The sequence below is a fragment of the Anolis carolinensis genome, chromosome 1 (assembly GCF_035594765.1).
Source record: "Anolis carolinensis isolate JA03-04 chromosome 1, rAnoCar3.1.pri, whole genome shotgun sequence".
NCBI lineage: Eukaryota > Metazoa > Chordata > Lepidosauria > Squamata > Dactyloidae > Anolis > Anolis carolinensis.
The window spans coordinates 182679691-182697575 of NC_085841.1; the positions used below are offsets into that span (position 1 = coordinate 182679691).

The window sequence follows — 17885 nt, forward strand, 5'->3', positions numbered from 1 at the left end:
GGGTGATCTAGAGACAAATCTAACATCAGAGGCCTTCAAAAAACACTCATTGCAGAGGATCTGGTCAATCAATTAACCAGTTTGAACGCTGATATTCAGGCTATCAAGATTTACCTTGCAGAAACCAATGCCCTCCTGATTACAATAACACAATTTATGGTCAAACAGGAAGCAAGCAAGGAGAAAACCTTCCCAACTTTAAATCAAGACACGGAGGTCAACGACTCCAGCATAAAAGGGCATCTTGGAAAAAAGGCAAGGAACAAAAACAACAACACAATAAGTTCCCCCAAACACAGCAAGGCTCACAAAAGGATAAAGTACAAATGCATAGTCTTCAAAAAGAAAGGAAGAAAGTGTCCACATCCACAGTAAAACAATCAAATTTAAACTCTCAAAAGATCCTCAAGTATAAACACACAGCTAAGAAGAAAGATCGAGGTACTACTGCGAAGCCCCCTAAAGATAAGATAGACAAAATAAATTGTAAACCGGAATCTAAAAACGAGACATCAATAAATCAGATCAAGCCAAGAACAGTTCTTGATGTCCTGGAAGTCAATCAAGCGACACCCCTCCTGTGTGACCCAGCAATACTAGCAGACCCACAAGTCACACAGGATCCCTGGGAAACCGTCTTTGCTAAAGGAAAGGAAAACAAGGACAACAATGAAAAGAAATGGGTAAAGAACTTTGATGTTCCAGATGTGGGGGATTGGGAGATGATACTTGTGCCAAACAAGTTGGTGATCTCTAACTACCTGTGATGACCCATGGGCCTTGTAGTCCTGCTCAGGACATTGTAATCCCTGATGAAGAAGAAAACTTGGGTTTTTTACCTTCCCAGTCAGAACTGGAATCTTCTCAGCCAGATCTTTCCCAGGCAGATCTGGGAACCTTGCACCTGCAAGAAAGTTGTGTCCCAGAAGTATGTCAAACAAACCCAGAGCCCACATCTCCCGTGTTCTTGCGCCGTGAGTTTTGTAAACAACAGAGGGGTTTGGAAGCAGCTTCGCGCAGGAGTGCTAGAATTGCAGCTAAGAATGTAGCCAATTAAGACTGCTTTCCGTGAGAATCTTTAGGGAGTCAAACATCTGGTCCCAGAGTTTAGCTTTCGTTTCTGGTTCCCAGAGAACTGCTTCGGCGGGAAAGTTAGACTCTATATAGGTGTTTTACCCGCGTAGTAACTTCGCGGAGTCAATTCGTCAGCCTCCGGAGCGAGTTGTGTCTGGACAGCGCGCTCCGTTTCAAGCCTCGTTCCTGCTCAAGCCTTGCCCTGCTTTCCAGCCTTCGCTCCAGTTTCCAGCCTTTGTTTACCTACGGACCTTGCTTGTTTCCCGGGACTATACCTTGCCTTGTATCACGGATTTTACCAAGTTATTCCACGGACCTTGTTCTTGTTCCTTGTTACCTTGTTCCACGTTTTAAGCCTTGCTTCAAGTATCAAGTTATTTCCTAGCCTTGCTCAAGTTTATGGACTAAAGGACCTTGTCATCTCCCCTCACTTTGCCTGGCAAAGTGAGTGTTTCGGTTATTGGATTACAACTTTGGATCATAATATTTCATATTGGACATTGCTTTTTTGGACTAATTTTGACCTTTCCTGAAAGGTCTGCTTCTGAACTAACTTTTACATTTATTTTTATTAATCTTATATATTTCCTTAATAAAGATATTAGATTGAATCTGGCCTCTGCGTATGGTTATTGGTGCTCTGTAGCCTGGGTCCTGACAGTTTGACTCCGCCACCCTAAGCACCAATTAACCTCGGCCAGAATGTCTACCGGAACCGTACCTGGGCCGAGCGGCCAGCCGATTACCTACACCATCGACAAAGATGAGGTGGATCGAATCCGTGATAAGCTCAATGCCCAGGATGGAGAAATAAAAGGTTTGAAGGAACGCGGAATCCGTCTACCGGCCATGGCGTTGCCAACCAAGTTTACTGGAGAAGCTTCTAAGGTTCATGTTTTCCGTCGCCAATGCCAAGCTTATCTAGAGGCCCGTGCTGCCGAATTTCCCCAAGAAGACATCAAGGTGGCATGGGTTTACAGTCTTCTAGACGGGCCAGCGGCCAACTGGGCGACGGCACTGTTCGACCAAGCCTCTCCACACCTAAGATCCGCGCAACGCTTCTTGGACCACCTTAAAGAGACTTGGGGAATCGAGGACAATTTGGAGGCAGCCGGTCACAAACTCCGTCGCCTCTTCCAAGGAGACAGACCTATGTCTCAGTACATAGCCGAGTTCCGAGTGCTGGCCCATAACACCGGCTGGAATGATGTAGCCCTCAGGGGACAATTCCGGGAGGGTCTCAACATCGAAATGCTGGAGGAAATCTCCAAGGTGGATCCTCCCCAGACCCTCGAAGCACTCATTGATCAATGTTTACGGGCTGAAGTCATGATTGCCAACAGGAAACAGTGGGTTCGAGGCCAGAGCGGTAGAGCTGGGGCAAAACCCCCCGCTCCCGCCAGCGTTCAGCCACGTCCAGTGTGGAGACCCCCACCACCAACCCCATACCCCAGAGGAAGCGAGGAGGTGCCGATGCAGTTGGGCAACGTGCGTCCCAGATTAGATGCCGCCGAGAAGGCCCGTCGTCAATGCTTAAACCTCTGTTGGTACTGCGGGAACGGGGGCCACTTCGCCAGAGAGTGCCCAGCCAAAGGGAAGCCCGCCGCCCGTCTTGCGGCGGCGTCCTCCACGGAGACGAAGGCGTCTGAGCCGGCTGGCACACAGCCGGCGGGGGAAGCCAACGACCGGGCGTAGAGAGGCTCGCCAACCCGGTCAAAAAACCCGTTCAAGAGCCGCCAACCGGGGTCCTGTTCCTTCTCGTGGTCACCTTATGGTCAGCAAAAAGGGGACCCGTCATGATCCACGCCATGATAGACTCCGGAGCCACCAACAATTTCATTGATAGAGAGTATGCCGACTCTCTGGGATTACAATATCATGATTTCAAGAATGCCCGTGTGGTGCAAGCCATAGACGGCCGCCCCCTCAAGACGGGCCCCGTAAGTCAGTGGTCGGAACCCACCAGGATGTGGATAAGGGAACATATGGAAGAGATTTCTTTCTTTGTTACCGAGGTTCCCCATTTCCCTGTGATTTTGGGAATTCCATGGCTGACTCTCCATGACCCAAGCATCTCCTGGTCCAACAGAGAACTGCAGTTTGCTTCACAGTACTGCCAAAACCATTGCCTTGTAGCCAAGGTCTGCCATGCCACAGACACCGAGCCCATCATCACCCTGCCCAAAAAGTACTCCGAGTATTGGGATGTATTCAATGAAAAAGAAGCCGAGAAATTACCCCCACATAGACCTTATGACTGTGCCATTGACCTGGTGGAGGGGGCCCCGATCCCGCGAGGGCACCTATACTCCCTGACTGAACCAGAGCAAGAAGCTCTCAGGGAATTCATAGAGACAAACCTTCGTAAGGGATTCATTAGACCCTCTCAATCCCCAGCCGCCTCCCCAGTGATGTTTGTGAAGAAGAAGTCAGGGGAACTACGCTTGGTGGTGGACTACAGAGCATTGAACAATATCACCAAGCGGAACAGCTATCCCCTGCCCTTAATCTCGGATCTACTGGATCGGCTTCGAGGAGCCAAGGTTTACACCAAGCTGGATCTTCGGGGGGCTTACAACTTAGTTCGCATCAGAGAAGGGGACGAGTGGAAGACCGCCTTCCAGACCAAATTCGGATTATTCGAGTCCCGAGTTATGAATTATGGATTATGCGGAGCTCCCGCAACGTTCCAGCATTTTGTCAATGACATTTTTCAGGACTATCTAGATAGGTTCTTGATAATCTACCTGGACGATTTTTTGGTGTTTTCTAGATCACAATCAGAACATGAGGACCACGTCAAAATGGTGTTACAACGATTGCGGGATCATGGACTTTATGCCAAGTTGGAAAAATGCGCTTTTGATCTACAAGAGGTAGATTTCCTTGGTTACCGTATCTCGCCTCTAGGGCTCTCCATGGATCCAGCCAAGGTTTCAGCAGTATTGGAATGGCGGGTGCCAACTAACAAGAAAGAGGTGCAGCGTTTCTTGGGGTTCGCGAACTATTACCGCAAGTTCATTCCAGATTTTGCCCGCTGGTCTGACCCAATCACTAGCTGCATCCGTGGAAAACAGCCCTTCCGCTGGACTGATCAAGCAGAGAAAGGGTTCCAGCAACTAAAGAAATTATTCACGTCCCAGCCAATTCTACAGCACCCAGATCCTGGAACCCCTTTTGTTGTGCAAGCGGACGCCTCTGATGTGGCAATTGGGGCTGTACTCTTACAACCGGTGGGAGACCACCTTCGTCCCTGTGCCTTTTACTCCCGTCAACTAACCACACCAGAGAGAAATTACACCATTTGGGAAAAGGAACTACTGGCCATAAAGGCAGCCTTTGAAACTTGGAGACATTGGCTAGAAGGGGCCAAATTTCCCATTGAAGTTCACACTGATCATCGAAATCTAGAACATCTAAGAACTGCCCGCAAACTAAATCAGAGGCAGCAACGTTGGGCTTTGTTCTTTGAACGCTTCAACTTCCAGATTCATTATGTGACCCCAGCCCAAACCAAGCAAGCAGACGCCCTGTCACGTAAACCGGAATACGCTGCAGGACGCAAGGAGACCTTTGAATCCCAATTACTACAACCCGAGAACTTTGCCACGCTCACAGTGGGGAACACCAAATCCACTCCCATTGGTTCAACTTCCTCTACTCCAGGACCCATCTGTGCTCAAGAAATCAGGGCTAGTCAGCAAGCAGATGCCTGGGCGCAGGACCAACTTCGTCAAGGTCTGCATTTTCCCTTTTCGCTTAAAGATGGACTGCTATGCTATAGAAATCATGTTTATATCCCACCCGGACCGGGCAGGGAAAAAGCGCTTCGTCTGTGTCATGACTGCAAACCAGCAGGGCATTTCGGACTATTTAAAACCATGCATCTGATCCTAAGGGATTTTTGGTGGCCCAAGATCCGCAAAGATGTGGAAAAATATGTCAACACCTGCCCAATATGCCAGCGCTCCAAGATAAGAAGGGAGAAGCCCTCAGGGCTTCTGCATCCCCTTCCTACCCCATCTCGGCCATGGGAAATAATTTCTGCGGATTTCATCACTGACCTACCACCTTCCTGTGGATTCACCACGATCCTAGTGGTGGTGGACCTTTTCACCAAGTTAGCCCATTTCATTCCCTGTGAAGGTCTTCCCACGGCCAAAGAGACTGCAGATCTATTCCTTCTACATGTTTTCAGACTACATGGATTGCCCAAGAGTTTAGTCACAGACCGTGGATCTCAATTCACCTCTCGTTTTTGGAAGGCACTACAAAAACTATTGGGCATAGACTCTCGCTTATCTTCAGCTCATCATCCCCAAACAGATGGGCAAACGGAGCGCACCAATGCCACTTTGGAGCAGTATCTTCGCTGTTATGTAAACTACCAACAGGACAATTGGGCTTCTCTGTTACCACTGTCAGAGTTTGCCTATAACAATGGAGTTCAAGCTTCTACAAAAGAAACGCCGTTCTTTGCAAACTACGGCTTCCATCCACGTTTCTTTCCCCCTGTCATTGAAACTTCAGAAGTTCCCGCAGCAGAGGATTGGCTGCAGGAACTCACAGCGGTACAACAACTTTTGCTCCAGCAACTAGACCAAGCCAAGGAGGACTATAAACGCCACGCTGACAAACATCGCCAGCCGGGCCCCGAAATCAAGGTAGGAGATCGGGTTTTTCTGTCCACTCGCTTTCTGCCCTCCCACCGCCCTTGCCGGAAGTTAGATGCCCGTTTCATTGGCCCCTATCCAGTGGTGGCGCAATTAAACCCCGTGACTTTCAAACTCCAACTTCCGCGTTCAATGCGCATCCACCCAGTGTTTCACCGTTCCCTGCTCCTTCCGGCGGATGGTGTGCGTCCTGATACAGACCAACCGGCCCCCCCTCCTGTTTTGATGAATGGGGAGGAGGAGTTCGAGGTTGAGGACATTTTGGATTCTCGCTTTCACCGCCGCCGCCTACAATATCTCATTGACTGGGTGGGTTTTGGCCCTGAGGAACGCTCTTGGGAAGACGCCTCCACAGTCCATGCTCCTGATCTAACCCGTCGCTTTCATCAGACCTATCCCGCCAAGCCGCGACCTCGCGCCTCGGGGAGAGAGTCCCAGTTTGGGAGGGGCCTTGAGGAGGGGGATAGTGTGATGACCCATGGGCCTTGTAGTCCTGCTCAGGACATTGTAATCCCTGATGAAGAAGAAAACTTGGGTTTTTTACCTTCCCAGTCAGAACTGGAATCTTCTCAGCCAGATCTTTCCCAGGCAGATCTGGGAACCTTGCACCTGCAAGAAAGTTGTGTCCCAGAAGTATGTCAAACAAACCCAGAGCCCACATCTCCCGTGTTCTTGCGCCGTGAGTTTTGTAAACAACAGAGGGGTTTGGAAGCAGCTTCGCGCAGGAGTGCTAGAATTGCAGCTAAGAATGTAGCCAATTAAGACTGCTTTCCGTGAGAATCTTTAGGGAGTCAAACATCTGGTCCCAGAGTTTAGCTTTCGTTTCTGGTTCCCAGAGAACTGCTTCGGCGGGAAAGTTAGACTCTATATAGGTGTTTTACCCGCGTAGTAACTTCGCGGAGTCAATTCGTCAGCCTCCGGAGCGAGTTGTGTCTGGACAGCGCGCTCCGTTTCAAGCCTCGTTCCTGCTCAAGCCTTGCCCTGCTTTCCAGCCTTCGCTCCAGTTTCCAGCCTTTGTTTACCTACGGACCTTGCTTGTTTCCCGGGACTATACCTTGCCTTGTATCACGGATTTTACCAAGTTATTCCACGGACCTTGTTCTTGTTCCTTGTTACCTTGTTCCACGTTTTAAGCCTTGCTTCAAGTATCAAGTTATTTCCTAGCCTTGCTCAAGTTTATGGACTAAAGGACCTTGTCATCTCCCCTCACTTTGCCTGGCAAAGTGAGTGTTTCGGTTATTGGATTACAACTTTGGATCATAATATTTCATATTGGACATTGCTTTTTTGGACTAATTTTGACCTTTCCTGAAAGGTCTGCTTCTGAACTAACTTTTACATTTATTTTTATTAATCTTATATATTTCCTTAATAAAGATATTAGATTGAATCTGGCCTCTGCGTATGGTTATTGGTGCTCTGTAGCCTGGGTCCTGACACTACCCTAAGCCCCTGGGCCTCCTCTCACCAGCAGAACGGAAAGGCCACCTTCTAAGGGTTTTAGAAGTTGTGGGGTGCAATGTCATTAGTCTAGCTGAAATAACCCAGATAGAATACCTCTTTTACAACTACTCACATGCCCGGGCAGTTATAACATGTACAAACAAGCAAGTAACTAACAAACTGTATTGCCTTAAGGAAAAACTTATGGAGCTCAGGATGTCCATCTCTCGGTACTTTATTAACAGCTCCCCTCCCTTCCCACTATTCAAACAGGAACCTAAACAACTCCAGGTCTAACCAAATCCATTGCAATGAAGCCAATCTCATAGATCTAACAGATACCCCTAAACCTCTAAAACAGTTCCCTCTAGCAAAGCAGCTGGAATCAGTGCCCAATTGGCTCATAACTGAAACACCCTTTAGTGAGCTATACATAGATGAGGAAAGTGACCTGCTGGAAACATTCCAATGCTTGCCACAATTAAGTCAAAGGGAAATAATAGACAGACTGACTTTGCTACGGGTAGAGCTTCTCAGCAGGATGACCAAGGGGGATAAAATTCAACCTGAGCCAGGACATTGCATAGGGGATCTAGCAGAGACGGACATGACTTATGGAAGGGCTAGAGGAGGGCGACAAACAGAACCAGTGAGCCATTCTAAGGGTGATCACTGACTAGTCAGGAATATACTAAAAAATGAAACACGTCCCACCCAGTCCATCATTCCGCAACCTCCAACAGTCCCAAAAGTGAAAACATTGCAAACAAAATCATCTAACCTGAACTGTCGATCTTGGAACATAGCAGGATGGCAGACCAGAAGTAAAGAGGAAGGGGTAAGCAAATTTTTGAGGAAGTTTGATGTGATCTCGCTTCAGGAGACATGGAGTAAAGGGCCTATAGATTTCAATGGATACACTATAATTGACTCCCCGGCTAAAATGGAAAAAGATAGAGGGCGACCGAAAGCAGGCCTGGCCATTCTGCTGTCCACATCCCTTGGGGCAAAAATCAAATCAGTTGACAATTGCAGCCATATAGCTATGGCTTGTCACATAGAATATGGACATACACAGATACTCCTGGTCAACATATATATTCCCCCCAGCCCCAAAAAGCTAGAGCTAACCCGCACTTGGGAGGAACTGGAAGATTACATAGTAATGTTGGAATCACGCTTCCCAAAATCTAAACTAATTGTTACAGGAGATTTTAATGCTCGTCTGGGCCCTGATAATACAACCTTATTTGCCTCTAAGTTATGGCACCTGGAAGAGTTGGAAGACCACTTAAACAAGATTGACAGGAAATCTAAGGATAACAAGATCAACTTAGCTGGGATATGCTTAGCGCAGTTGACATCAAGACTAGCCCTAAACATAATAAATGGAGACCCTAAATTTGAGAGATGTGCCGAATTTACCTATATATCAGGAAGTGGCAGCAGTGTGGTAGATTACGTTCTGGTAGCAAATCACATGTATAAACATATAGAGAATTTCACCACAGTATCCAGAACAGAAAGTGACCATCTCCCGATTTCTTATATAGTAAGTCTTCCTAATGCGCAACGCTTAAGTCCACAACACTATCTAGATAATTCCACCCTAGACATAAGACGAAACAGACTTAGATGGGATACAAAAAAGCAAAACAAACCTCCAGCAACTTCAGACCCCTTCTTGCTGGAGGAGTTGGGAAAGATCATAGCAGAAACAGAAAGTGCGGAGGAAGCAATATCAAAATACTCACATCTCACAGAAGAATTAATAGTCTCAGGGAAAAAAATAGTAGGCAGATTTAGGACCCAAAGCCAAGGAGAGGGGACAACAGATACACAGAAGGAATGTGCAATACTAAAAAAGAAGCTAAACCAGATTTATCAGTCCTATAGAGCAGAAAACTCCCAGAATCTCCCCAAAATGTACTATACAATCAAAAAACAATACAAAGCCATGTTAGTGAGAAACAAGAGGGAGAAAATGAACAGAAGATGGGATGCCCTGGTAGATGCTTCCTTAAACAACAACTCCAAGCAATTCTGGACCCTGGTCATGGGAATGCTGGGAACTGGGAAAACCTCTCCCAAATGCCATATACCACTTCAGGTGTGGGAAAAGTATTTTACTATACTATATGGGTCAAATGAAGAGATACCCAGAAGGGAGTGGGAAGAAAATCCAGTGATCTCCTTCGGTAGCACAGATGCACCACAATGGTCCCCGGTGACCGGTAGGGAGATTAAAAGTTTGATTTCATCACTGAAAAACGGTAAAGCCCCAGGCCCAGATCAAATAGCCCCCGAACATCTAAAAAACAACATCTCATGGTGGACAGCCTTTCTGGCCCCCCTCTTCACACACATTAACCGCACAGCCCTAATTCCTGCCCGTGGTCAAAATCTATTATAATCCCAATTTATAAAAAAGGGGACAAAAACGACCCAGCAAACTACCGTCCCATCAGCCTGCTCTCGGTGGTGGGAAAACTTTATTCTCGCCACTTATATAACAGGCTCCTAGACTGGTTGGACTCCAAAAAAATAATAGGCGAGGAACAGGCAGGCTTTAGAAAAGGGAGGTCTACCATAGACCACTGTATTGTGCTAAACCACCTAGCTGAAAAATACCAAAAACGTCCCTACAAGGGACTATATACTGCTTTCATCGATCTAAAAGCCGCGTTTGACTCTGTCCCAAGAAATTTGCTGTGGCAAAAACTGCAGGAGACCACAATCGACAAAAGATTGCTCTGGCTGATCAAGAGCTTATACTCAAACACTACAACACAAGTAAGATGTGGTGTACAAGGCAACCTCTCAAAACCAATAGCTGTCAACAGGGGGGTGCGCCAGGGCTGCATCCTGGCCCCTATTTTGTTTAATTTATACCTGAATGACTTGGCCGCCCATGTTTCACTACCAAATGGACATCCCCCTAAAATTTCATCCACCAATATACCCCTATTGCTGTATGCAGATGATGCTGCCCTCATATCCTACACCATGGTAGGACTCAAGCGAGTGCTGAAGGCATTCTACGAATATTGTGAGAAAAATCAGCTAAAGATAAACTACAGTAAAACCAAAATCATGATTTTCTCAAAAAAGCGAGCCAGACACAACTGGTATATAGGAGAAAACTTAATACAACAAGTTTCTTCCTTTAAATACCTGGGGGTGACCTTTCAGGCCTCAGGCTCCTGGGGTTGTCATCAAAAAATGGCAATACAAAATGCTTTATCCAGTAGTAAAGCTATAATACGCTTTTTCTACACAAAAGGTGGTCAATATATCCCCGCTGCAATAAAGGTTTTCCAAGCAAAGGTAACAGCCCAGCTACTTTACGCAATTCCTGTTTGGATCACAGGCTTCTCATCTAAAGCTGAACAAGTTCAATCAGGGTTCCTTAGAAAACTGTTCGCTGTCCCAAATTGTGTGTCCATCTGCTGTTTTAAGACTTGAATCAGGAACAGCCTCATTGGAATCAACAGCTTGGAGAAGGGCCCTAGGATATTGGATTGAGAGGATATATAAAGGACCTGAAACAGGATATATATATTTGATTCAAAAAGACCTCTTCAAATCCCACCAAATCAAAGCATTAAATGAGAAGTTTAGGCAATTGGGGCTTTCAGAGAATATACTGAGGGGTTTTGAGTATAAAAAGACTGTGAAGATCTTAGCAGAGCGAATTACTGACATAGACAAACAAACCTCAATGACTCAGGCGCGCTCCACATGCTCCCCATTGACTCTAGGCCTAACATTTAATTCTATGGGAGGTGCTAAATATCTAGAAAACATAAATATACCAAAGTTTCGCCTTGCTTTTAGCTGGGCCAGATTCAATGCACTCAAATCAGCCATACTAGAGGGCAGATACAAAGGCACTAAATACGAACACAAAGCATGCCCTTGCGGGGAGGGAAATGTCGAAACTGTTATACATGTACTTTTTATTTGTACAATTTACAAAGATGATAGATTAAGGTTAATATCACCTCTACTCACTAAATGGCCAGGAAGAACCCTAAATTGGTACTGCAGTTATTTACTGTCTGACTTTGACAAAAGGATAACGGAGCAGGTGGCTAAATTTCTCTTTTCAGCGGCAAAAAGCCGTAAGTGCTTCATGAAAAATCTGTAAGTGTTGAGAGTATAACAAAGAATATCTAGGGGACAGTTTACTAATCTGCAAACAGTTTTTGTTTTAGATTATAAAGTTAGTCAAATAGCCAATAGAGATTGTACATACCTGTTATTAACCATAAGTCAAATGCAATTGTCATAAATTACTCAAATGCTGTATTCCATCTGTACTTGATCTGTACTACATCTGTACTATAACTTGATCCTAGCCAATGGTTTGTTGACCGAAATAAAGGCTACTGACTGAGTATAAAATGTAACCCATCATAACAATTTGCAAAGATAATCAAGTGGACTGAGACCACTATTTAATAATTGTCCGGTTACATCCCATACAATATCTGGAGGCAGAGGTGCACCAGTATGAGGTTGTACTAGAGGTGGCTATGTTTTACACACTATATCGTACTTTGGTATTAGATCACATCATTATGCAAATGTCTTGCATTCTACAAGATTCTAGGACATGTCCTTCGGGAAGGCATTAGTGCTCTCTGACAGTCAGAAAAGGAAGTGGGAAAAGGAGACCAGAAGAAGGAAGTAGGAGGAGGGGAAAGAAGAAGAGAGGAGGAGGAAGAGGAGGAGGAGAAAGAATAAGAAAGAGGAGGAGAAAGAAAAGTTAATTATGTTGTTATTAAGCTATTTATCCCTCTCCCAAATTAATCTGGACCTGTGGAAGACTGCACTTGAATTTATATGATTTTTAAAAATGTCGTCTTTTATGCTTCACTGAAGCTTCGTGGAGAAGTCAGAAGCTCCGGAAGGACCCAGCAGCAACTGTACCCTATGCTTTATCAGGTCAAATCCTTAAATAAATGTATTAAATAATATTTTGTGTATGCTGTATTAATTGGAATTGTATAAAGTCAAATTAAATGTATTTTGAAGGCACCCTTTTACCCAGCCCCTCTGTTAACATAAACCCCCTGAGAACGAAGATCGCTGCATCATTAATAAATATTCCTCCAGCGATCTCCCAAGCTTAAAGATGGAATGGGGTTGTTGTATTTCTTTCGGGCTGTGTGGCCATGCTCCAGAAGTATTCTCTCCTGACGTTTCGCCCACATCTTTGACAGGCATCCTCAGAGGTTGTGAGGTATGGACAACATCTGAGGATGCCTACCATAGATGTGCGTGAAAAGTCAGGAGAGAATACTTCTGGAACATGGCCACACAGCCCGAAAGACATACAACCACCCTAAAGGGTAAACGTTTTCCCCTAACATTAAGTCCAGTCATGTCTGATTCTGGGGTTTGGTGCTCATCTCCATTTCTAAGCCAAAGAGCTGGCGTTGTTCGTAGACTCCTCCAAGGTCATGTGGGATGACTGCATGGAGCGGCGTTACCTTCCCGCTGGAGCAGTACCTATTGATGCACTCTAATTTGCATGTTTTTGAACTTCTGGGTTGGCAGAAGCTGGGGCTAACAGTGGGGGCTCACGCTGGTCTCCCAATTCAAACCTGCTGCGGCCTTTCGGTCCAGAATTTCAGCAGCTCAGCGCTTTCACACGCTGTGCCATCAGGGGATATTATTTCTTAAAGGTTGTGAATATACAATATTTCTGATTGTTTGTTTGTTTTTTGTCTGTTAGAGGCAAGTATGAATGCTGCAATTAGGAAAAATGATAAGGATGTAATGGCCTTGCAGATTTACAGCCTGGCTGTTTCCTCTCTGAGTGAATTTTTTGTTGGGAGGTGTTAGCTGGCTCTGATTGTTTCCTGTCTGGAATTCCCCTGTTTTCAGAGTGGTGTTCTTTGCGATATGGTATGTGCTTCTACCGTCTGTGGCCGTGAGAAAACAGAGGATTTACCAGACTTTGATGATGGGAATACTTTGTTGGGAGGTGTTAGCTGGCCCTGATTGTTTCCTGTCTGGAATTCCCCTGTTTTCAGAGTGGTGTTCTTTGTGATATGGTATGTGCCTCTACCATCTGTGGCCGTGAGAAAACAAAGGATTTACCAGACTTTGATGATGGGAATACTTTGTTGGGAGGTGTTAGCTGGCCCTGATTGATTCATGACTGGATTTCCCCTCCTTTGCTACACCCATTACAATGGTCCACGCTGGCGTGGCACTTCTGAAGGACAAGAGTTCACTTCCTGAGAAAGGAAGTGTCTATTCTCCTGGGGCTGCGTTCTCCCAAACAAAACTGATCTGAAGCTAGTCCGAAGTCTGAAAAATCTTCTGAAGAGATATCATGACCAGGAAACCTTTGTGTAGTGCTTGTAGACTAGAAATAACAAAAAAATTAAAATTGTTGCAAAGTTTATTAAAATATTTATTTATTAAAATGCAAGATTGGTGTTAATTCTATGTAATGTTACTATATGAACATAATATTGTTAATAAACTTCTGGTTGTAAGGTAAACTCTTTTATCCATTCTATTCACCTCTACCTTCTACCTTTTATTTCTCGGTGATTGGGGTTTTGTTTTTTTGGGGGGGGGGGGCACCAAAATCCTGTTTCGCTTACACTTGAAAATTTCCTTGGGCCGGCCCTGCCCTGACTACACGGTAGTTCATAGAATTACAGAGTTGAAAAAGACTACATGGGAAATCTAATCCAACTCCCTTTTGCCACACAGAAATATTCAATCAAAGCACTTCCAGCTTCTGCTTAAAACCTTTAGAGGAGACTCTGGCCCCTTCCACACAGCTGTATAAAATCCACATTGAGCTGGATTATATGGCAGTGTGGATTCAGATAACCTAGTTCAAAGCAGATATTGTGGATTATCTGCCCTGATAGTCTGGGTTATATGGCTGTCTGAAAAACTGTGTCTTCTTGTATAAACCTATCCAAGATCTTCAGGTGAGAACGTTGGTGAAAGACTTCACAACATGGAGAGACAGCCTTGTTGTTAGATGGTCCCATGCTTTTGTATACATTCATTAAAGGGTTTAGGGTGGCTCTCTCCTTGTCTTTTGTTTATATTCCAAGAAGCTTTGGAAGATTTTTGTCAAAGGCTTCTAATTGTGTTCTGTTGTGTTTTATTTTTTGCTTTTTATTGGATTTATTTTAAAGGGTTTTAATTCAACAGGTATTTCAATCAGATTGTAACAATAACTTTTTGATGTTTTCCTTATGCATTTTATTTCTAAACTGCCTTAAGTCTCAATGTTGGGGAAAGAGGGCATATAAGAAAATAAGCATTTGATTTCCCATCTTGGCCATGAAAATCAGATGACAAGACACACACTCTCCCCTTTAGAAGGAGGTAATCGCAAACCCCTTCTGAATAAACTGTGTCAATAAAGCACCATGATGGTATCTCAGAAATTACTTGAAGGAACACAAGTGAATAATAAATAATTACGAATCATTCAAAATGAAACAACTGTTACAATAGACATTTCTAGCAACCTGAAATCAGCAATCATTTTGAACCAGAATGAGATGCAGATTGCCCCACTTACAGAATCACATTTAATGGCTCCTCATATCATAGAATCAATGGGATAGCAGCTTCTAAATTAGGAAGATCTTCACTTCTTCAGTGCAAAGGAACAAGTCTTGTGCTCCTACAAACATTTTCCCCTTTTCTCTTTGTCTGTTTTTCTAGATTCCTCCACCTAGCATCAACTTCACCCTGCCATCCCCAGTACTGGGAATGCCCTCTGTCCCCATGTTTGACCCACCATGGGTACCACTATGTGGTGGAAGTGTGCAGGACACTATTAATGAAGATCAATCTGTAAGTAAAAGAAAATATATTTGCCGCATGCAACCTTATTATGTGAAAAAGTGGGATTGCTGGTTAATTGGGGCCACCTTGAGTTAAACAGGCCACACATCCACCAGAACACTCATCATCTTCTTTTGTCTTACTCAATATTTTACACAGATTTTAAACTTCTACAAAACCTGGGTCACCTCAATTGTACAATTTTTTCAAAATGTTTTCTTACAGAAGTCATTTTCAGCCCGGGCAGTGTCACGCTCCCATCAGTGTGCAGAGCACATTCTGAAGAATCTGCAGCAAGAAGAAGAGAAAAAACGTCTGGGTCGAGAAGCTAGTCTGATCACTGCCATCCCCATCACTCAGGAAGCTTGTTATGAGCCCACCTGTTCCCCAAACTCGGAACAGGAGGAAGAAGGTATGCTTTAAACACAGGAGTCATTCGCCAGATGCAGATATAGCCATACCTATGGAGATGCAATATCATTCATGTAGAGTACAATGGACCTTCTAGATACATGGCTTCTGATTCAATGAGTTGAATCAAGTCATCACACCTCAAATTATTAAGTGGCAGTAATACGGTCTGGATCCGTGGGATCTGAATCCATGATTTCAACAGACTATGAATTATTGCGCTTCACATTATTAAATGGCAGCAGTGTGAACAGGGATACACAGAAACATCTGCATTCACATCACCGCCATTTAATAATTTAGAGTGTGTTCATGTTCATGTGAGATCTTGGAATTGACCCCCTCATGGATATGATGCACCCTCTCTACTCAAGTTTTTAATTACTCTAAACATAGTTCATTTTTTGTTATCTGTGAAAAAGAATGAGAGCTGTCTAAGAAAAAAGGACTTTCATTCTTCTGCTTCCTTATTTCAATGCTTCTCCTAATTTAAACAGATAATCATTAATAATTCTTTTTATGTAATGTAATATAGACTGTAACACTCTTTAAGCGGCACTGAGAGATCATGGTTCAGATCCCCACTCAGCCATGGAAAATAGCATGGAGTTATGATTGCATTAGCACTGTAAGACAACACAAAAGGAAAAGAAAACAGGAAGAGCATAAATGTAAATTTCTGTATCTAGCCAAACAGTAAACTCTCAGTGCTTGTAACTTCAGTCTCTTGGGACATATAAACTAGATGATGATAATGGTGATTTTAAAACCAATGATTAAAACACAAAACATTTTTAATATACAGCACAACTAAAACAACAGATAGAAAGCATAGCCCATTGCTTAGATGGGATGGGCCTTGTGTTCTCAACCCCCATAGATCTGTAGAAAAAGAGAGGTCTTCATCTGTCTGCAGGAAAAATAGCAAAGTTCATTCCAGTCTGTGGGGAAGGCTTTGCAGAGCCTGGAAGACTTTCCTATGTTTACACCCTTGAGGAGTTTTTGACAGAAAGAAGTGGCTCCTTCACAATATAAAAATAAGAGAATACCTTGAGCCATATTGCGTTTCACACCTTATTCCCCGTTTATGTAGAAAGTGCTCATCAGGTCTGTAATCTAGGTCTAACAGAAAAAGGAAACTTGAATTGCATGTTCAGCACTAGATCTTTTCCAGGATTTATAAACTGAAATTCACATCTTCTATTTGTTTTGTCAGTAGAAGAAGTTGTTAACCTGGCATCTCGTCGTCTCTCTGTGAGTCCATCATGCACTTCGAGTACCTCTCACAGGAACTACTCTTTTCGGCGTGGCTCAGTTTGGTCAGTGCGTTCAGCAGTCAGTGCTGAAGGTAAGGCATTTAAAGAGAGAGATATTCAGTAGAGGTGTGCGCAAATTTTTTTTCCTTCGTTTCCTTTATGCTGTTGTTTTGTTTCAACTGTTCGTCTACACAAAACGAATTATGACATTTTCGTAGAAAATGAGGGGTGACGTGAAAATAAAAGCTGCACAAGCATCGTGCTTGCTTTTGTTTTAGCCCCGTAACAATAATCAGTTCTTTCCCCCTTGAACCTAGATGAGGAACACACAACAGAGCATACACCAAATCATCATGTGCCCCAGCCTCCACAAGCGGTCTTCCCGGCTTGTATCTGTGCAGCTGTGCTTCCCATTGTTCACCTGATGGAAGATGGAGAAGTCCGGGAGGATGGTGTCGCAGGTATTGTTTTAGTTTAAAGATTTCTGGAATAATTTGAGAAGGAAAGCAGCCATTAACCTCTTTTTACAGTAATAAAAGTGGATTAAATTAGAAATGGTTAAGAGACGATTCATCACTAAACTCCAGCTGTGTCACCCAGGACAAAATAAAACGGGCTAAACTCACAACGAATGACTAGCATGGAAACAATCTTGGTTAAATGTGACTTATTTGTGAGTAGAATTACTGAAGAACTTTTGCTAAGACAAAAGGATAAGCTAGCACTCTACTAATGATGTCGCCTTGAGCACATTCCTACATTTCTTACTGAAGATGGTGGGAGTTCCTTCCCCATAGACATGCATAGGTTTTTGTACTGCACACAAGGAACTTTTATTTTAATTCCATTGCAGGCTAACAATGGAAAAGCAATGTCTCATCAAGTATGGAACCAATCTACTTTGCAAAGAGTTAGGTGGCTCATTATTTAAAGTACACAATGCTTATCAGGTATTCTATGTTCAGAAGGCTAGATAGGACCTAACATGGTTCATTTAACAACTGGTGTGGACCTGGACTTTTACTTCTTGAAATCCTGCTCAGTTTAGCTGTCTCGTTTTGTCTTTTTCAGTGAGTGCAGTAGCTCAGCAAGTCCTATGGAACTGTCTCATTGAAGATCCATCTACAGTTCTTCGACATTTTCTGGAGAAGCTTACGATCAGCAATCGGCAGGTATAATCTTTTGCTTT

General features: G+C 44.1%; 1 protein-coding gene across 3 annotated transcripts in view; it reads left to right on the forward strand.

Annotated features, from left to right (window-relative positions):
* Positions 1-17885, forward strand: part of acadl (acyl-CoA dehydrogenase long chain) — a 70583-nt gene that overhangs the window by 5684 nt on the left and 47014 nt on the right. For 2 of the 3 annotated variants that reach the window (XR_010000446.1, XM_062961220.1), the window contains exons 4-8: positions 14907-15038; positions 15255-15441; positions 16657-16788; positions 17014-17157; positions 17768-17868. Coding sequence is in view for 2 of the 3 variants with exons in the window: in XM_062961220.1 (XP_062817290.1) it covers positions 14907-15038; positions 15255-15441; positions 16657-16788; positions 17014-17157; positions 17768-17868 (696 nt within the window). In the remaining variant the exon portion in view is untranslated. The remainder of the gene's footprint in view (positions 1-14906; positions 15039-15254; positions 15442-16656; positions 16789-17013; positions 17158-17767; positions 17869-17885) is intronic. The other variant, XM_062961225.1, reaches the window with a different exon arrangement.